This window comes from Hippichthys cyanospilos, chromosome 2 (genome assembly GCF_059441005.1).
Source record: "Hippichthys cyanospilos isolate Australia breed blue-spotted pipefish chromosome 2, RoL_Hcya_1.0, whole genome shotgun sequence".
Classification (NCBI taxonomy): Eukaryota; Metazoa; Chordata; class Actinopteri; order Syngnathiformes; family Syngnathidae; genus Hippichthys; species Hippichthys cyanospilos.
The window spans coordinates 10,913,862-10,934,475 of NC_142370.1; the positions used below are offsets into that span (position 1 = coordinate 10,913,862).

At 44.0% G+C, this 20,614-nt stretch overlaps 3 protein-coding genes and 1 pseudogene across 3 annotated transcripts; 2 read left to right on the forward strand and 2 right to left on the reverse strand.

Annotated features, from left to right (window-relative positions):
• Positions 1–574: 574 nt before the first annotated feature.
• Positions 575–5,291, forward strand: fam110a (family with sequence similarity 110 member A). The gene is made up of 3 exons (XM_088436346.1): positions 575–706; positions 2,361–2,927; positions 3,200–5,291. Exons 2-3 carry the CDS (start codon positions 2,466–2,468, stop codon positions 3,860–3,862), a joined length of 1,125 nt encoding a protein of 374 aa, XP_088292472.1. The 5' UTR covers positions 575–706; positions 2,361–2,465; the 3' UTR covers positions 3,863–5,291.
• Positions 5,292–7,024: 1,733 nt separating this feature from the next.
• On the forward strand, positions 7,025–12,805 carry LOC148427241 (peptidyl-prolyl cis-trans isomerase FKBP1A-like). The gene is made up of 5 exons (XM_088439146.1): positions 7,025–7,129; positions 7,221–7,268; positions 11,119–11,231; positions 11,304–11,478; positions 12,075–12,805. The coding sequence occupies exons 1-4, from the start codon at positions 7,093–7,095 to the stop codon at positions 11,433–11,435; spliced, it is 330 nt and encodes a 109-aa protein (XP_088295272.1). The 5' UTR covers positions 7,025–7,092; the 3' UTR covers positions 11,436–11,478; positions 12,075–12,805.
• LOC148427242 (uncharacterized) lies at positions 8,653–10,007 on the reverse strand (annotated as a pseudogene).
• On the reverse strand, positions 12,597–20,340 carry snpha (syntaphilin a). Its single transcript, XM_088439122.1, has 5 exons — positions 20,159–20,340; positions 17,423–17,515; positions 17,215–17,349; positions 16,216–16,365; positions 12,597–15,727 (listed from the first exon to the last, which is right to left on the reverse strand). The coding sequence occupies exons 2-5, from the start codon at positions 17,470–17,472 to the stop codon at positions 14,692–14,694; spliced, it is 1,371 nt and encodes a 456-aa protein (XP_088295248.1). The 5' UTR covers positions 17,473–17,515; positions 20,159–20,340; the 3' UTR covers positions 12,597–14,691.
• Between the last annotated feature and the right edge of the window lie 274 nt (positions 20,341–20,614).

Sequence of the window (20,614 nt, forward strand, 5' to 3'; positions counted from 1 at the left end):
TACATGTGATAAATATCCCCATAGGCCCATCTCACTCATGGATGATTAGAATTGGCAGGGCCTTCATTTGCGTGCTGCAGGTCTTGTCTGGGCACTGGTTTTCCCCAATTTCTTTAAACAAACATGTTATTGTAAATAAATAAGAATTATTCATCCTGGGAAAAGAGTTGTCTTCAACTCATGTTTTTTGTTGTTTTTTTTAGTGTTGTTGTATACAAGCTACTTAAATCAATTCAATACCATAGCTTGGGAGGAAAAACAGTCCTACATTAAATGTATAAAATAAATTCATTCACAGTAATCATATTCTGAATTTAAATGTGTGGCTGCTAAAAACTGATACTGCAGAATTAAGTGTAGGCCTATGTCAGTTTGAAATTATTTAACTGATTTATGATTTTATCACAGTTGAATTGTATGATGACTGACTGTTTTTTTATGCTTGAAGCTGAACGGTTGAAAATGTGGTGAAAAAAAACGTTTGTGGAAAAAAAAGGCCCCAGAAGGCAGGTAAACTGAGCCAATGCGGTTTCTTCCGGCTCCCATTTGGAATGGGCCAATCAACAAGGTAGGCGGGGCCTAAACCGAGAGTTGTCGCGCAGGTTTGACTGGTGCTGCTCCAAATGTTTGATCCCGTCGTTTCTTTTCTCCTGGACTGCAACACGAACCGCACGGTAGACGATTGTCCAAACTTTTAGACGTCCGGGTGAGCACTTTCCTCTTAAATGTCAAACGCTCTTTCGCGTAAGTTTCTTTGCTTTATTTTTGGCGTTTGAGGAATCGTCGAGTTGCTTGAGGGCAAGCCCGCGCATGCCCCGTGCCTTCATTACAATCATAGTTCGTCTTTTGTTTTGTTTGAAATATTTCCTCGTTTCCCTATTGTCGGCTTTGTCTCTTGAACTGACCTAGGAAGTGTGTTTTTTTGCGTTGTGTGTTTTATTTGATCGCCTCTGCGTGTGGAAGAGACCTTGAGGAGATAACAGTTGATTCGTCGAGGCGAATGTAAACGTGACGAAGAATGGATGTGACTGGGTTAAAAGTCAAACCGCTTTGGCTGAGGATTTGGCATGGCAGCAATGTCTGTGCAGAATGTGAGTGACAGGGGACACCTTGATTCGTTGGAAACAATGCTGTGCAATAGACGTGACAAAAAATGAGAACCGATGTTTTGCTCGGCAAGACCGCTTTAACCAAAAAGAGCCTGAAATAGGGAAGCAAATTCTGTTTAAATAGTTCCAGTATTTTCAGCTATATGGATTTAAGGAAGCTATGACATTCTAAACGCTTAAAGCTGACAAAATTGACCCTCTTGTTTAAAAGTGCATTCATCATTAACTTGAGATTTAAACAATTTTAAAGTTTTACAAGTTGTTTGGATCAATTTAGGTATGGGTGGCACTGTATTTTTGGGCTAGTGAAATTAAGAAACTACTGAATATAAAATTGGTTTTATGCACGTTTTCCTGAAATGTACGTGATTTAATATTATTTAAAGGATTTTGAAAGGATGCTACTTAAGTAGAATTCAAAATATCACATACGCAGCTGGTATACGCCAACTTTTTTATCACCACGGACCGGTCAATGCTCGAACTAATGCTTTCAATGCTGTGGCCATTTTTGTTGGGGGGTGGGCGTTGCAGACAGATCAACACTTGACAATTTCATCTTCGACAGGGGAGAATATGAAGTGCACATAAAATATGAACTTACTATTAACAGCAAACTTAAGGGAGGCATCAGCTTCTTTCCCTCTTCACACAAATGCAATGTCGGGGGTCTGGAACATCATTTTAAGGCTGCAGCAATTTTCTTTTCAAATTAAGAGCAAATTAATTGTAAAGTGAAGGAACTTAATCCGACTCTTTTGCAAAATGGAGGCAGCCTTTGAATGTGTTGTTTGAATGCATGTTGTCATTAGTGAGGAAATTTTCAGAAACAGATGCTGTTACACGGTCTATCTTTTCTGAGTTTCTGAATAAATTACGCCTAGTGATACTACAACAAAGGTAGTTCCGAAGTTTAGCAAATCTGACACTGCAGTTTTATTTATTTTTCTTTTCATCCATTATTGATTTGTGATGATTAGGGGTTACTTGTAGTTTACGAAGGATACATGAACAATGGGTGAAAACCACTGGTTTAGACTTTGTATGTTTTCAACATACTACTTTTCATTTCGGGGCGGCATGGTGGAGCGGTGGTTAGCATGTCTTCCTCACAGGTCAGAGGTGCCTGGTTCAATTCCAGAGAGGCACCGACAAGCCAGCGACCCTAGTGAGGATAAGCGACTCTAGACAATGAATGGAAGGATAGTTTTCATTTTCCCGCCTCATTTTAATTTGCTGTCTCTTCCTCAGGTTTTGAGCAGAGCAGTGCTGACAATGAACCAGCCCAACAAAAAGAAGAGACCCTCGGTCGTCCTCTAAAGCCAATTCTAGCTGTAATCGGGAAGCAGATAGAAAATGCCAGTGGAGGCCGTCCGGCGGCCGGCGAGGCCCGCCGCGTCGGCCACATTTCCTCGTCTGCGGCCGAAGGGCCCGGTGGGCCCCGAATTCTACCGGCAAAATCCGCCCTCGGCCGTCCGCCCCAAGCAGAGTGCCGTGGAGAGGCTGGAAGCGGACAAGGCCAAGTACGTGAAGAGCCAGGTGGCGCTGTCCAAGCAGCAGCCGCTTATGCGCAAGCCTCCGCCTAGCACTGCTGCCGGCGCGCTCCGGCCCGCCAAAAAGATGCCCGGCCAGACGAAGGGCAAACAAGAGGCGGTCCAGCTGGACCTTCAACATCTAAGCAGCCTTATCAGCGACGTGAGCGACGGGCCCGCTGCGCTTGCCGGCGCCGAGTCCCTTGGCGCCTGCCCTCTACAGACTCCGTGGGAAAAAGACCCGCCAGACCCGCCGTCTCATTCCCACGGCTCCAGTCCTGCCAAGGTCACCCAATTCAACTTTTGAAACATACTTGAGTTCCTTTTATCGTAGTTGTATTTTCCTACTGCGCGCGTTGTTTGAAGCTGTTTGTGACATCGCTCGTGTGTGCTCCAAGCTGAATTTGAAACCAGGCGTTCGGCTGTAGTTTTGTAACGTCGCATGTGTTTTTTGTTTGTATGTAAAAGGACAACAACGCTCCAACGGTGAACTACGAATGTTTGCCAAACTTCGCAGAGCTATCGTGATAACTGACAGTTTCCCGCTGCTTGTTTCAGGTGAGACTGAAGGCAGGCCAGCAGGAAAGTCCGGGTTCTCCGACGGCGGGAACGGTGCGCCGAGTGGATGTCATCCCGCAAGCCAGCTGCACGAGAGCGCCTCGCAGGCCGCCACTCTTCATCCGCCAGCCGCTTCAACCTCTCCCGTCACACCCCCGGTTTCCCCTGCGCCCGACTATTTCGCACCTCCTCCTCCGTTCGAAGGCTGCGCCGTCCCCTCTGAAACCCGTCGCTGCCCCGCCCAGACCGGATAACCCGCCCGCATCGCCGCTTCCCGTTTTCCCGGGTTTGCCCCCCCCCTCCCCGGCCGTCACCCACCTGTCGGGCTCCCCCCGCAGCAGGAAACGTCCGTCTCTCACCCGCTCCAAATCGGACATGAGCGAGCGATTCTCCCGAGCCGGGACGGAGCTGGAGCGCTTCTTCAACCTGTGCGGGTTGGACCCCGCCGAGCTGCGGGAGTTTTCCGGATCGGCTTCCGACATGGCGTCCCTGGCACGCTTCCGCAGCGTCAGCGCCCCGGGGTCGGAGTGCGCCGGCTCGGGCGGGCGAGACGAGGACGAAGGGGACGAGGAGGCCGAAGAGCGCGTTCCCTATGGCGTTTCGGTGATCGAGAGGAACGCCAGGGTGATCAAATGGTTGTATGGGCTGCGGCAGGCCAAGTGAGCCTGTCAGTTTGACCGTGCAAACAGGTGGAGCGTTTCTGATCAATTTCCACCAGGATTGTTGGAGCATTTTCCACGGCAATGATTGGAAAGCCGTAACATTCTTGCAGCACAATTGGAGGTTTGAATCTGAGCTTCTTGCTAGCGTGTTCGTCAGTCTACGAATGCTCTGGAGTTTCTCCGGGTTCTCTTGCTTCCGGCCACATTTCAAAGTCATCCATCTCAGGTTAATTCAAGACTCTCATTCATTGGTTTCCAGCCTTAAGGCCCGCTAGGAAAAATGCAACTTACCTTCATGGCTGACCGCTTACTTCTGAACTTTATATATATTTATATATATATATATATTTTTTTTTTTTTGGGGTACTTTTTTGGTGGGGAAAAAATCCCGTTTGAGTTGGCATCGTGCTGTTCGGAAATTTTTTTCCACAACTACATTTAAATTTAGGTTCCATATTCAGAGCATATTTTCAGTTTGAGAAATTCTTGGTTTATACTCGCTAATACACATTAATCCCCATGGAAAGAATTTTGAAATCCTGCTTGCTTCCAGCAACATCACAAACATGTAGACTGACAAGTATTGCACTGTGCAGGTGTAGAATTGTACGATACTATTTATGGATCCCCGTATATAATGTTGAAAAAAAACCTAAACTTAAAAAAAAAAAAAAAAAAAAAAACAACTATATAAATGCCACATTGTACATTTTTAACGGACGAAAGTCTTGATGTATTTTAAGCTCATGTATTCTTTTCATCAAGGGGATTGAGTGACGTTAAGGTGTCTCAACATGGCCAAATCTCACTTATTTTCAAACATGTACATATATTTTTTTGGAGTCACCTAAAATTCCTTCCAACACCATTTTTGTCAACGGACACAAGTTTTGATGGACACGTTGGAAGTCACGAGATCCCAAAATAGAAGAAGGCGGCAGCCGCTTTGAGGGCGGCGGGGCCTGCTCATGGTTTTGTATTTTTTGTCTCATCTTTGCTTGATTGATGGTCATCCGCCTTTCGGCTTTCAAAAAAAGGCAGACCGAAGGTCAAAGTCCCAAAGTTTTTGTTTTTTTTCTATGCAGAGCTTGTGAATGGCATCAAAATGCTTTCATGTTGTTTATTTTTGCTGCTATTGCAAAGCACGTTGTTTACCTGGGGATGCTTTGTGTGAATGGCAATTTATCAACTGTGACAGTTTATTTATATTTATGTAATTTACTGATAGTTTATGTGGACAATGGTGTTACGATTGGTACCCTTTTATTTTTATTTTATTTTTTTTAATCTGATTTTCAGTTATGTAAGCTTTCCCAATGCTGCATGTGCAGGCTGTGAACTCCCAAACAGTTGCAGTGACAGTTTGGTGCATCAGTGTTAAGTTTTTAATTGGCAACTTGTGAAATAAACTGCTGAGCTCTGAAAATGCACTTCTTTTTTTTGTCTTTTTGTATTTTAAGACATTCTCCACCTCCTGAACATAGTTTATTCATGCGGGCCGATTGAAAATACAGGACCTGGCTTCCACCTGAAGAGTTGTTCAACCACATTCCGGAGTCAAATAGACTTGAAAACAAGCATGGGTGCCAAATAATGGCTTTTGTTGTGAACTGTGTGAGAGGAGAGCGGGTTTGGCTGGAAGAGTGTTCAAAGTTCCTTCAACTTAGAATGTACAGTATCCACAAACATCCAAATCGGCGCCGCAAGTTGATGTTGGGGCATGCAAACGCAACTTCATGCATATTTTTGCAAACATCAGGAGGGCCTTTAGGCTCATGAGAAAAAAAAAAAAAAGATTCATTGGCCTTGTTTTTGTCATTGAGACTTCCTATAAAATGTGAATGAGTCAAGATGTAGAAGAGTCAGCATTTGTAAAATTCCTCTTGGGAATGTTCCATCTAAATCTGAGTATGTGATGAATGATCTGGAACAATGTGAACTTTGAATTATTTGTGTCAAGAAATGCGGAAGGAGAGAGTAAATTACCTTCAAATGACCTCTTAACTGAGTAATTTGCGGCATGGAAATACCCAAGATTTCCTGAATTTTAAGTTGGACACAGTGTTAAGAAGTATTAAGGGAGGTTAATATGCAAAATGCCTCTGCTGCTTTGGGATTATTTTGTCGAGCAAAATGTAAATAATGTTGGGATAAACATTTGGAAGTTGGTTTGAATGAGGGAGGTTTGATACCACTTTTTTTCCTGGGGGAAAAAACTTCGAGTTGTCACCAATACGGACATCAAGCACTCATAGCATGAGTATTTTTGATCCACATAATTTTCAATTTTCTGTTCATCTGATTTGTCATCTCTAATTAAAGATCACAAAAGTAATCCAGGAGCGCAACCAAAGGTACGAGCGGCCGCCATCGCAGGTACCCATACCTTGGCTTGAAATAAGGTCAGTTATTAGCCAGCTACGGTACGCGGTATTGGTATTCAACCACCCTTAGTATCTATATCACTAGTACTTTTGAAACCTAAAATTTACCACCCCAAAAACAATGACACATAATTTTAAAGAAGTACCTATTACAATATGGCATTTCTTCCCTTAAATTGTCAGGAAAATAATGATAATGTTCTACTAATTATCCATTTCTGGTTTGTAATCACAGAATTGATGCAAGATAACACAAGTATCCACAAATAGTGATACCTTGAAATAAGACCAGGTATAACCCGCCTATCAGTAGTACTTTAGATACACAAAATTTGTCTCCCGAAACACAATTACATATAATTTTAAAGAAAGACCCACCTCTTCCAATATAGCATTTTCCTCCTTAAAATTTCAAGCAATCAATCGTTGTTTTTTACTTCTCTAATTAGCCATTTATAGTTTGTGAACTGATCCAAGATGGCGATACAAGTACTGTATTGACTTCCAAACAACTACTGATAACACGAACTAAGGCTAGGAATCGGGACGATACCAACTCGGTGGTGTTATCGGTAGTAGTCCATTTGTAGTTTGAATCAGTTGAATAAATTGCGAAATGTAGTGCGAAGTGTGTGATCAATTTGTTGGGGATTATTTTTTGTTGAATTGTGTGATACGTTAAGAGAAAATGTATCCACATTTAAAAATACAACGTGTGTGTGTGTCTACAAGCGCATTTTCCACACATATTGGCCCAGCATCCCCCCCCCCCCCCCCCCCCCTTCCTTTCCGGTATCCGCTCTAAACGCTGTGGTCGACGCAGAACGACAGAAGACTCGTCGTCAGCATGGGAGTACAAATCGAAACCATCAAACCGGGCGACGGTGGGTCGAGTTCGTCTCGTCTTCTTTTCGAATTGCTCGGTTGTTGTGGCGGTTGTTGCAACGGCGGTCGGTGTCCCGTGTGTGTCCGCAGGGCAGACATTTCCCAAGAAGGGGCAGCGCGTCGTGGTGCACTATGTCGGTGAGTAAGGCTGCAACAGTGGCAAACTTCACCGTTTCGCCCCCCCTCCCCTTTTTTTATTTTATTTTTTTAAATTTACACCCTTTGTGCGTGTTTAGTTATTTACTAGACCGGGTTGTTTCCACTTGGTATTGAGCTTTCCGGTTTAATTTCGGCTAGTGGTTGGATGCGAGATAATTTTGCTTTTTAGTGGCGTCCTACGCTGGTGCCCAAGCAAGCGTTTAGTCTCTAACATTTATATTTCACGATGCTACGTTTGGCCTGGTGTTTTCTTATCTTTTTTTTTTTTTTTTTTTTTTTTTTACGATATGGATGAGGGCGGCAGTCGAGCTTCTGTTTTGTCACCCGGGCCCCGTCAAGCTAGGCGGCTAACTTAAGCTAATCGGCTAACTGGCGGAAATCCTTAAAACAATTAAAAAAAAATCAAAACAAACAAAAAAACCTTCTCAGTCAAACTTGTTTTTGTATCGGTGCCGTTATAACCGTGAAATTACGTGAATGCATTATCGACGGAAACAAGCCAGTAGTGTTCAGGGTGGAACTGCACTAGAAACAAATAATGGATCTCCTAATATGTGTGTTAAAAATGAAAAGGGGTTCTCAGATGTTTTCATTTGCCTCACAAACTCTTCAGCCAAAATTGGAACGTCATGTCTCCTTTTCACAACATTTATTTGTGATTTTTTTTTTTTTAAAACATGACTTTTTTCATACTGTTTTACCATGAAAAATCAAAATTTCCTTTCTACTTGTAAGTGAAACTTTTTTGCCAAGACAACAGCCTTGATGTGTGTACCAGGTAGGCAGTGGCGAGTGTTGATACAGAATATTGTATTTGGTTGTCACCTGGTCTTTTTACAAGGTATAGTTACCCGCGATAACAGCCTGTTGGTACGGTGGTGCCTCTCATCTAAATCAGTCTCCTCTCACTCCAACTACTTTCATGTCCTGTTTCACTACATCTATGAACCTTCTCTTTGGTCTTCCTCTAATTCTGCCAGGCAATTCCACATTCAGCATCCCTCTACCTACCTATATAATCACTATTGCGTCTCTGGACATGTCCAAACCATCTCAGTCTGGCCTCTCTAACTTTATCTCCCAAAACCTCTACATATGATGTCCTTCTGATGTATTCATTTCTGACCCTATCCATCTTGGTCACTCCCAAAGAGAACCTCAGGATCTCTGCTACCTCCAGCTCTGCCTCCTGTCTTTTAAACACCACTGTCTCCAGGTCAAACAACATCACTGGTCTGTACAGCTTCCCTTTCAATTCATCGGAAACTTTTTTTTTTGTTTTTATCACACATCACAGCTGACACTTTTCTCCACCCGTTCGAGCCTGTGCACACATGCTTCTTTACTTCCTTTCCACTCTGCTCTAGACTGTTGATCCTAAATACTCAAAATCCTCCACTTTCTTTATCTCCTGTCCTTGTTTCTTCACTCTTCCACTTGGGTCCTTCTCATTCACACACATGTACCCTGCCTTGCTGTGGGTAACCTTCATTCTTCTCTTTTTCAGGACCAACCTCCACCACTCTCGCTTCTCCTCCACCTGTTGCTTACTCTCACTACAGAGCACAATGTCATCTGCAAACATTATAGTCCATGGAGATTCTTGTCTAACTTCCCTGTCACTCCCGACTTCCTCATACAATTCCACAGTTCAACACTGGGCATTGTCGTCGTCAGCTTTCTCCAGATCTACAATAACCTTCTCTGTACTTTTGTATCAACATCCTCAAAGCAAATACTGCATCTGTAGTGCTGTATTTTTTGGCATGAAACCATACTGCTGCTCCCAAATGCTTACTTCTGACCTTAGTCTAGCTTCATCTACTCTTTCTCATAACTTCATTGTATGGCTCATCAACTTTATTCCTCTGTACTGTAGTTACCACAACTCTGTACGTCTCCCTTGTTCTTAAAAATAGACACCAGCATGCTTCTCCTCCATTCCTCAGGCATCTGCTCACTAGCCAAAATTCTGTTAGGCACTTACATACCTCTACTGGTATACCATCAGGGCTGAGTTCCTTTCCACTCTTCATCCTCTTATCCTCCTCACTTCATCCTTACTGTTTGCTACATCATGTTCCACCACAGTCATCACTTTTGCTCTTCGTTCAGTTTCCTCATTCATCAACTCTTCAAAGTGCTCTTTCCATCTTCCCATCCACTACTGGCATCAGTCAGGACATTTCCATTTCTATCCTTGATCACCCTGACCGCCTGCATGTCCTTCCCATCTCTGTCTCTCTGACTTGCCAACCAGTATAGGTCAGTCTCTCCATCCTTCCTGTCCAGCTTAGTATACAAGTCATTGTAAGCCCTTTGTTTGGCCTTTGCCACCTCTCGTTTCACCTTTCGTTGCATCTCCATCTACTCCTGCCTTCTCTTACCGGTCCTCTCAGTGTCCCACTTCTTCTTAGCTAACCCTTTTCTCCGTGTGAGGCCTCCTGGCCCTACTAATTCCTCCACCCTGTCTCCTTAACTATTTTCCTTCCAGATGACACATCAAGTACTCTCGTACCTGTCTCTATGATCACATTTGCTGGACTGTAGTTGTCCAGTCAATTGGAACAACCTCTTGACCATTCACAGCCTGTCTCAGTTCCTTCATAAAGGTCATACAACACTTTTTTTTGTTTGTTTTATTTTTTTTAGCTTCCACCATTTTGTCCTCTTCTCTGCCTTTGGCTTCTTCATCTTCTTCAGGCTCATCCTGCACACTACTATCCTGCACACTACTATCCTATGCTGTCTGGCTACACTCTCACCCACCACTACTTTTCCTATACAAGATTGTTTTTATTGATTGCTTTAAATTAGGTAAAGTTCTCAGGCAGATTCCAAATAACCTCATGAGCCCCACTTCACCCCAAAGATAATACAGTAAATTTAAACACACACACACACACACACACACACACACACACACATATATATATATATATATATATATATATATATATATATACACACACACATACATACATCAAGTAAAACTAAAAAAAAAAAATCCATGCATTGAAGCCCTTCTCTCTTCGCCCTTCCTCATACAAGGAAAAATCCCCCTGTTGCATAATACGAAATGTTTTTTTCTGCATTTGTCTTGAACTGAAATTCACTATGGCGAAAACAAGCCTGCAGAAAAAGTCTAGCTTAGTTTATACTTGACGCGCCTGCACTCCTCATCTCTCCCTAACATGGTGCTCGCCAGTTGTTTTTGGTATTTAGGTCACGGTATTCCTTTTCAGACCAATCATGTGTTTTTACTGGCGAACTTCCATAAACTGTAGCTCGTCCACCATGTTGTCCGTTTGTAAAAAAAATTCCGGAGTAACAGTTGCCGAAATATCGTCATTTTGACACATCCCGCCGCTTATGGCCCACACTTAAAGACATGATAAAAGTAAGATGAAAGATGGATGAAGCAAAGTGAAAGACATTATGCAAGAAATTGACACAAGTATGAAAATGAATGCAGATTGTAGATTTGGCCATTTCTTTTTTCTTTTTTTTTTCCAACGTTGGATGGTTTTGTTTTTACTTCAGTCAGATATTAGATTTACCAAAACGTTTTTTATGTTTCCGTCCGAGACATAGATTTGCGATACTGAAAAGTCCCGTTATGAAAAATATCTAGCTGCAAATATGATTTCATCGTAGAAGAAATTGGTATTGAACATTGTATTGTACCGGTCTTTAGAAGGCCTCAATTGATGCTTTCTCTTCATGTCAACGTCGAGGGAATCAGTAATCGCGGCGAGCCGTGTAGCTTCTCCCGTTTTTGAAGAATCTCATACGTGTGAATTTAACGCCTAATCCTCCGTGTGCTCAGGAACGCTGGAAAACGGCAAAGAGTTTGACTCGTCGAGAGGCCGGGGGAAGCCCTTCAAATTCAAGATAGGAAACCAGGAGGTCATCCGCGGCTGGGAAGAAGGAGTGGCTCAGGCGAGTAGCGCAACTGTCGTTCTACGGCGGGCGACGGCCAACCCGTGTCTGACCCCCCGCCGACCTCCGCAGATGAGCGTAGGTCAGCGGGCCAAGCTGATCTGCTCGCCGGACTACGCGTACGGTAGCAAGGGCCACCCGGGCATCATCCCTCCCAACGCCACGCTCACCTTCGACGTGGAGCTGCTGGGGCTGGAGGCCTGAAGCGTCATTGCTGCTTTTGCTTCGTTCCGCTCAAATTGCCAGGGTGAGATTCAGTCGCGACCCGCTTTGAAAGTTGAATGACATGAAAATTACGGTTTGCGTACCGTAGCCGAGTCAAGCGCCTCTAAAACAAACACCATTGAAGTGTCTTCAAACTTATGCTAGTAAGACTAATGGACAGAGGTAGCTTTCAGCATTAGCGTCCGTGTCCATCCAAAAAGACTTGCTGATGGACTTTAACCCACAGATAAATTGCTCAACAGAGCCGTTGAAGTCTTCTTGAGGAATGAAAAAAGGGTGGATTTTATTTTCAAATAACAATCCACACTGGTGAGTGCAAAGATTCGATTTCGTTAGTCAGTCAGCTGACTTTGGTTTTTAGTCTAAGATTGTGAAAATGATTTCTGTCTGTGCATTTCTCCGCAATGTTTGTGCGGTAAACATGAACAGAGGCCAAACATTGTTCTGGACGGCACAAATATGCCTTAGGGTTTTAAGATGATTAAGTACCAGTTTTCAGCCTTACAATTTTCTGTCAACAAAGTTTTGTGGTTGAGGTTTTTTTTGTTTTTGATTTCCCCCCAAACTCGTCATTCTTGTGCAATCGCTTAAACGTGTTTTTTTTTTTTTTGATTATAGGTCAAATCCTATCATGGGAATATGGAGGAATATCCAGATGACTCCTGCATAGGACCTACTATGTCTCTACCTTCACTTGTCCACTCTTCTTTACATTTGCATACCACTTTGTTTTAGTTTTGACTCCCTCATCAGCCCCCGCTCATTCCATCCTATCTATTTAGACTTGCTGCGTTGTATTTTCATGTTGTGTTTTTTTTTTAAGATTTACAGACATTTTTTGGTAAAAGTGCCGAATCATTCTCATTCCTCAAGGCTCCGCAGCCTTTCAACAGAAGTATTAATGATGTGTTTTCTTCAAAAGGAATTGTTTTGGCCTGAATCTGTTTGCCCAAACGGGCAGGGCAACAAGTTAGCGGGCGACGTAACACAAGGGACTTCCCGTCACTCGGAATCGTTCAATCAAGCACACGGACGGGGCTGCCTCCAGCTAGCCAGCGACACTTGTTTATGAGCTCCCGATGATTTTAGCGCTCAGGCACTCACAGCTGGGCACTTTTTTGTCTCAATGGTTGCTTTTGATTTAAAAAAAAAAAAAAAAAAAGGCTGGGGAAAATGTACTGCTGCAAAAAAAGTATTGTGGCTAAAGGAGTGTTGCATGAAAACGTTCTCCCCCACGAGGCACCTTGCAGTTTCTGATTGCGTTTATTTCAAGGAGTTGTGTGTTACAAGCTGTGGATGTTACATTTCTGTTCCTTACTCTTCACAATAAAAGAGTACAGTCAGTAAAAGGATCTCCTTGCTTTGTAGGAACATGAAAGATTACACATAAGGAGCAATCGTACCCTTGCAGGCTATCATATACAGTACATAACATTCTAATCATACTTAAAAAAATGTTCTTGTGCAACATGCAGACCCAACTATTGAATTGGAGTCAACAAAGTAACCCTGAAAACCAAAATATTCTTTATTTTTCAGGAGACAGAAAATCGTTCCTGTTCATAATTTTGACTATATGCTTCGGATTTTCTAAATGAGCACGAAAAGCGTTTTATTACTAATGATTGAGGGAAACTTAAGTCAAACGTGACCTCAGCCCTGATTATAAAATTAAACTCGAAAAAAGCATTCCATATATATACTGCAGTTCAAAAATAGACCCAAAACATTCTCTTAAAAATGCTTTAGACAAAACCATTTGCATTAGAACCGCCGCAGATCACAATACAAACGTAAATGACCTTCAGTCCACATAAACGTACCTTACTCAAATGTTTCTCTGCCAAACGAGTTTGCTCCTCCCGCGCTTAATTTTCAACTGCCACCGTCTCTATTATGCATTTCAAATACTAATCGAGAAACACACGACAAGGATCACTTACTATTAAGTTGATTGAAATTTAAACATATATACTGTATATACCGTACATGAGTAGCACATTAAGTCGTACCTATAGGATTGAAAACCAAACGCATTGACCCTATTTGAAGTGAGCAAGTGCGCCACCCAGTGGACAAGAGTTGATGACGTGACCAGCACGTGATCTCGTCATGTCCGTGTCCAGTTGATTGGAACAGGTGAGCTTGTCTGGGGAAAAACTCGAGTGAGTCACGTCGGGCTACTTTGTTAGATATAGAACTGCAGTTTTTTGTTTTATTAATCGGTACTATGAATAATTTTAAACTTTGCTTGCACACAACATTCAAACAAACAACCACACATGTCTTCATTCCTTAACACAGCAGCATTGACCTGTGGACAGTCATCTAAAAATTAAGTCCAGTTACAGGGTCTCTGACAACCCCAAAATCTTGTAAAATCCCAAGATATGAAATAATGGATTTGGTGTGCTTGAAAAATTAATGTTACAAAATTGATGATAATCTAAAAAAAAACAATCTAAAGTGGCCCTTTGAAACCTTTAATTTTTCTAAATAAGGCCCTTGAAGAAAAACGTTTGGATGCATCAGTATTATAATGTATTTTTTTGTTTAGAATCCGAACGGGGAAAAAGAGTAAGAGGTCAACGTGATTATTTATGCTCAAACAAATTCTATGAAATGTTTACTCCCTGACCTTTGAGCAACAAATATATGAGGCAACACACAAAAACAAAACCCCACAAAAATACTCACAATGGTCACAGGCATATATTCTTCATCATCTGCAAAAATGTAGTATTACTGCTGGGTTGTGACACCTTTGTCTTCATCTCATTTGGTCTGTATTATTCTGTCTGCAGTTGGCCATGATACACACACAAACAATTTGAGCAAAAAGGAAAAACTACTACACTACAGTGCATACAATACTACTCTATGTTTGTCGTTAGTAAAATATTTATGAGCGCTGTAACTAAACACAACATTCAGTTTTGGGGAACGTATTTATGCCGTTTCCATTGATTTGAATGAGCAACGATGATTTGAGTTTGATTTGTGGTCAGGCCAGGTCCCTGTTTCCTGCAAATAGCATTCATTGTATATCGTTAGATGTAGATAAATAATATAAGTAACAATCTGAATACTGTATGTAGAGAAATCATTTTCTCAGTGTGCACATTTTTAAAGATTCCCGCCATTTTTGTTTTGTTTTTTAAGCTAATTGTCCCAAGAGCAGCTCATAGCCAAAGAATGTCAAGTCCGAGGAAGGTAGAAGGGTTGACATGGTCAGTCAGATGGGCGTTCCACTCACGTCTGCCGCTCCGCGACCCGGACCGGTGCCTCTCCGACGGAGCGAGTGCAGAGCGACGGCGCAGCATCCTCTCAGCAGGGAGCCGATATGATAGACGGGCGCCATGTCCCGAGGCGCTCCGCGACACAGCCACGCCACCGTCGGAACCACGGGCGCCGCCAAAGCCAACAGATCCACCAGGAAGTACGGGCTCCAGTGGCCCCGCTGAAGTGAATCTTGGCTTCCAACTTCTTCCTCGGTGTCCTCCTCCGTCTCTGAGATGGCGGCTTCCTGCCCAGGGGTGCCCACGGGGTGGGGCTGGCACAAGCGGGGCATTTCCGGAGGGGACATAGGCGGTAAAGCCGTAGGAAAGGCGAGGGTTTCTGCGGGGCTGGCGTCGGCCGACGGCGCGGAAATGACGCTCAGCTCCTCCGCGCCGCTTTCCTCACGGGAAAGCCAGCTTCTGGTCGGGCTGCAGGCCTGCGAGCGCACCTCCGGCTTCCTCCCCGCCGGAGCGCTGGGAACCAGGTCGGCGGGCGAGGCCGAAGCCATGGTTTCCGGGGGATCTTCCTGAGGTAAGTGCAGGAACAAGTGATGATGAGGGAGGTAGCAGCTTCTGGCCAGAGAGTGGCAGGAGTGTGAGATGGACAGGGCGGCGCCTCCTCGGCACAAGTGGTCGCAGGCGGGGAAGGGCGGCGGCGTCCGCTCGACGCGCGGCGTTCGGCCGGCCTCGGCCTGCGCGGCCTCGCCGCTCAGGCGCCTCCCGCGAGGCAAAGTGCTGGCAGGAGAGCAGCCGCAGGAGCGAGACCTCCTGCCGGGTCCGGCTTCCTGGGAACCGGCGTACGGCTTGTGCTCACGCTCTTGCTCCCGAACGCCCAGGTTGGACTTGACAGACTCCACCACTTCTTGGAGGTGCTGAATTTCCTTGCGGGCCTCTTTGAGGGCCAACTGGGCCTCCACGCGGTGGCATTCTTCTTGGATCCAGTCTTCCTGCATCCTGTACAGCTGAGTCCTCAACTCGTCAATTTCGAAGTCCCTGTGGCGAAACGTGGGAAAATGGAAGATTCCTTATTTCGGACCGTTGATGTGGTTGAAATTCTGAGGATTTGGACCGTGTTAACTCACTGCCACTGACGGATATATTTGTCAAAGATCTATTTGGCATTATTAACCGTAAATAGGTTCACCAATTCACTGCCAGCCCAGCTAAAATAGAGCTTTGACGTCGGTAGTCGTCAATGACACAGAATAAGTCAGAGGGATGGATTTAGCCATTTTCAGCAGTAAAAAGTCTACATTTTTTCGTACCTGTAGAATTGAATTCAGAAGCCCTTTTTCCATTTGCGCTGGACTAAAAATGACCGCGTGTGTGCAAGGCTCGGGTAATGGCCAATCACAGCTCACCCGTTGCCTTCAGCACATATGTTGTTTTCGGTCAAGGGCAAGTACCGATCTGCTTTAAAAAGCATGAATCGTGCATGTAAATAATGACCAAAAAAAGTCAAGTATCTCTTTAAGATGGACCTGTGTTGTAGTCTCTCAACATTGTCCCTCAATCTGGCTCTCAGGTGTCGTATGCACACCTCCTTCTGCTGCAGGGGTGTGAGGTACTGCTCCGGAGCTGGAGGCCTGATCCCATGATTGTCACTACACACTGCATGCTTTGCCTGACGTCTGAGGGAAAAACACAGACATAGCACCCGGCACAGATGCGTGTTGTATCACAAGTTGTCTGCAAACATCTTTTGCATCTCAAATTGCAACAATTTTTGCATTGATAGCATTGGGATAAGCCTAGTGTACTTGTTTTTTTTTTTTTCTTTTCAAGCAAAGCCATTAGGGTTTAAATATTTGACGCAGAACTCTCGGTTTGGTGTTTAGCTTGAGTGGCTACCAAAAGGTGCTCACATCTCAAGTTTGAGCTTACAAATCAAAGCGAAAAACAAAAAACAATCAGCCAAGTGATGGCTTATATTTGGAAATACTCGTAAATCCGGACACTCGTTTCTCAAGGCAACATTGTACTTTTTGCTACAAGGTTAGCGGGTTGACTTGCTACAAAGACCACAGTATTATTTTGCCATCAGTGTAGAATGTTTGATGTTGTTTCAACAAATGTAAATTTTGATTTTGTTTTAGGACTCAAATTGGATTAATTGTATTTCCATTTTAGCCGGACTTGCAAATGTTTTTTTAGCAAACGAGTTCACCATTTGTCGATGGAGTTCCGCTGTATTGTTTTTAAGGGCCCTATCATGAAATGTCAATTTTTTGGAGCTTCGAACCTAATATGGTTCGAAGGCCCAAAAAGTTGACATTTATTAGGACCCTTTAAATGTCATAAGTATCGAATGTGCGAGGTGGATACCACTGTTGCATGCTGTTATAGAGCATTGTTTTTGTTTAGAACTGCCGGCTCGTGACAGCATGAAGATTTGGATGAAGTTATCCTGCGCGGGAAGGCAAGGTGGCAAATGCGGTCGGTCACGTGACTCCTCATTTTGCGCAGAAACACCTTTGTACCTTGGAGTGCTGGGATGCATCCGAGGTGTGAGGTTCCCCTCCGTGGTCTTCGCCTTCAACGAGTAGTTGCTGGGACTGGATATGTCAGTATGGCTGCATCGTCCGCCGCCGCTGCCACTCGTTCCTGCTGAGCGCCTTTGTGTGAAACGAACAACAACGTTGGGTCGTACCCTTGATGTTGTTTTGAAGAGCAAGCGTATGAGTATACCTGCGCTGGCCCGTTGAAGGCTTCTTGCTTGGGGTGAGGGTTAAGGACATGCTGCCTCTTGTGAGGGAGGCCTCAAGTCCTTTCAGATAGACTCTGAAAAGCGGCAAACACCTATATATTACAGTAATCCCTCGTTTATCGCGGGGGTTACGTTCCAAAAATAACACGCGCAAAGTGAAATCCGTGAAGTAGCCAGCTTTATTTTTTTACATAGCAATACTATAGAATTAAACCAAAAATCAAAAGCTGTTTTAAAGCCCCAAATTTGTTTAAAACAATCATTTTATTATAGTAATACAAAGTTGGAAACATTGTCACTCGCATATTTCACAGGCTGCCTCTTCTTCCTGAACCCGCACATTGTTATGAGTAATTTTAGCTCTTTTAGCTCTTCTGAGCAAGAAGATTTTTATAAACGGATATGCCCGGACATCGAATGTGAAGCCTTTTATATCATAACAATACACTTGAAAGTTTAATTAATTACAAAAGAAATCTAGGAAAAAGTCAGATTTCCAAAGCTGTGCCTTTCTCCGTTGCTCTCTATACGTAGACAGACTGGGGAGTGTGCGTTTGCTCTCGGCACGCCTACGAGTCACGTGATCGGCTCCCGGAGCCCAAGCTGTCAGTCAATGTGCTTACTAGCACGTTTGCTACCTGTGTGCTGAGCTGAGCGCACTTGGACACAGGAGAGAGACACAGAGAGACGAAAGCAAGCTTTTGGATCCTCTTGCCTATCGTAACAAATTGACACGTGAAAAACCAAAACAGTACAGCGTCAATATTTTATTTCGAGACAACAGTAAAGCCCCTGAGCCAATCGGGATTCAGAGCACAATGCACTGTTAAAAATACTCCACACTGTAATAAAAACCTGTGAAGCAGCGAACCCGTGAAAGATGAACTGCGATACAGCGAGGGGTTACTGTATATTTCGCAAAGCTTAGTCTTTCTGTTATATTTCGCTGGTGAGCAATCAAAATGTTCTTTTGTTTAAAAAAAAAAAAATACAGGAACATAAAGGTGATCATTGGCAGGAGTAATAATCTTATGATTGATCATTTTTCCAAGGTATAAGTGCCATGTTTAAGTAGTGAAAGTCATTTTAACATGAGAGAATGAGCCTGAACGAAGACATTGAAGAATTTACTTTGGCGCTGCTTTTGCTAAATGGAAAGTGCTGGTCTGGAAAGTGACGCCGCATTTGAGAGTGCATTTGTGTTTGCTTTTAGAAATGATAAAGCATGACTCCAAATCGAATATGTCCTTTTCTTTCCCTCGTTGTGTTTAGCGTAGATAGTGTCCTTACATCACAGCGGGAATTCTTTGCTGGCAGGGAGTCACTTTTCAGCGCAACAACGTTTCAAACAACAAATATCTGGTGCAGAGCCCTTGTTGACTTACATTTGCTCAGGTTTTGTAGATTCTGCGCTATTGTCCACGGAAACCAATCTTGGATTGTACTTCTCTCTCTCTGCACTCTCAACACCCTCACTCCACCCGAGCAGATGAAAAATGCTTGTGGCTATATGTGGCTATAATGTGGCTATAACAGGCCCTCGTACCGCCTCTACGCCTCCCCTGTACCACACGTGAGACTAAATCACACCTACTTTATTCAAGGAAACATTCATTTTTTTTACCTTCAGTTCATCAGTCAACCAAGTAAACACCAACGTTTCATTTATTAGTGACAAAGTTTTACTGCAGAAAATGTCCAAGTGGAGATAATGTGTTTTTGAGCACACGGCCTGACAATCAACATGGAGGACATAGTTCACCCAGAACAGTTATCATGAGTAGTAGTTTCCACGGGGACCGATTTGATCGGGGACCGAATTGATTGGAGGAACATTGTTCCTGTGTTCGGTCTCTTGACTCGTCTTTTGCTTTGTTGGCAACTCCAGTTGATTTAAATGTCATTAAAACGCCGGATTTAGGTTTCTTCATTCTCTCCGTCTCTAGCACCCGTGACTGATGGCTACAACTGTAGCTTTTTGTTGTTTGTTGTGGAGGTCGGTTTTAGAATGACGTCACGAAGGGGATACGGCTACCACGCGCGGTGATGGGCGGGGTTTCAGTCAACAAGACCTTTCACGTCCTGGTTAGAAATCCAGCTACCAAGAAAACTCATACTTAATAAGAAATTGAATTTCCAACGCACCAAAGGTAACATTCAATCATTGTATATGCTTGTATTGAACGGGGGAAAGTTTAAAATCTCATTATCTGGGCACGCTACAATCATGAAGTCATACATTTGTGTTCAGTTGAAAAGGTCACACGCAGCAAGTCATTTTGTGAGTCCGTTTAAACGGCAGGAAGCTGCCGCGTGGTACTTTTTGTTTGATGGGGTACCATTAGACTTTTTTCAGGCCAAATGGACGTCACGTTGCTCAATAAAGCTCCGAAACGCTGAACTCGAACGCACAATTCCATACATCGCAGCTTAATTCCCTGCGTGAGAAACAGCCTCCTCCAACAGGTGGTCGCGGCGTTAATGGCGTGAAAGACGTAAGCGCGTTACGTAAGCGTGCGCGTGATCGCGAATGCGGAGGCGAGCAGCTGGCAAATAAAGTGCCCCAAAAGCAGCGATTATGTTGAATGTCCTGGAATAGCATCGCAATGGAGTCGGGTGAAATACAGCAGCGGGGCACGACGCGCTAAAGTGAGAGTCGGGAAAACGCTGACGAAGATGTCCTACAAAATTTGGGTTTGCTTGGCGGCGGCTCTCACCGTGTCACAAGCGCCGGACTCGAGCTGGCGGCTCACTTCCGCCACGACAACGACTTCGAGGCTGCGGCGGGCGCGTCGTCGCTGGCAGCTGGGCGAGAAGACGCAGCAGCCGATGCGGATCCGAGCGCATCCTGCAGCCATGAAGGGGGCCCGCATGATCCACTGCGCCCACTGCGACGTCCGAGCCTCTTAAAGAGACAGCGGGAGAGCCGACGACACGACAGAGGACAAGGACAGACGTTCAGCGCTATATCATACTCACTCACTCATACTAGATAGACGCGCTCATACATAGTACGGTATTCCTAAAATATACCGAAAATATGCTTTCAGATGAAGTCGCAATCCATCTGTTTCTTACACTCCTAAAACAGCTGCGTCAAAAACGAACAAAGTTGAGTATAAAAATGGACCGACCCAATTTTAGAGGGTAAAATAAATACCGTTAAAAGTCGT

What these genes read in the sequence shown, in the direction of transcription:
- fam110a (XM_088436346.1), top strand. Translation starts at nt 2,466, where the DNA reads ATGCCAGTGGAGGCCGTCCGGCGGCCGGCGAGGCCCGCCGCGTCGGCC. An exon ending in ACGGCTCCAGTCCTGCCAAG is followed by an intron (nt 2,928 to 3,199) that starts GTCACCCAATTC and finishes TGCTTGTTTCAG; the next exon opens with GTGAGACTGAAGGCAGGCCA.
- LOC148427241 (XM_088439146.1), top strand. Translation starts at nt 7,093, where the DNA reads ATGGGAGTACAAATCGAAACCATCAAACCGGGCGACG. An exon ending in AACCATCAAACCGGGCGACG is followed by an intron (nt 7,130 to 7,220) that starts GTGGGTCGAGTT and finishes GTGTGTCCGCAG; the next exon opens with GGCAGACATTTCCCAAGAAG. An exon ending in GGGAAGAAGGAGTGGCTCAG is followed by an intron (nt 11,232 to 11,303) that starts GCGAGTAGCGCA and finishes CGACCTCCGCAG; the next exon opens with ATGAGCGTAGGTCAGCGGGC.
- snpha (XM_088439122.1), bottom strand. Translation starts at nt 17,472, where the DNA reads ATGTCCTTAACCCTCACCCCAAGCAAGAAGCCTTCAACGGGCCAGCGC. An exon ending in CCTTCAACGGGCCAGCGCAG is followed by an intron (nt 17,350 to 17,422) that starts GTATACTCATAC and finishes TTTCACACAAAG; the next exon opens with GCGCTCAGCAGGAACGAGTG. An exon ending in ATGCATCCCAGCACTCCAAG is followed by an intron (nt 16,366 to 17,214) that starts GTACAAAGGTGT and finishes TTTTTCCCTCAG; the next exon opens with ACGTCAGGCAAAGCATGCAG.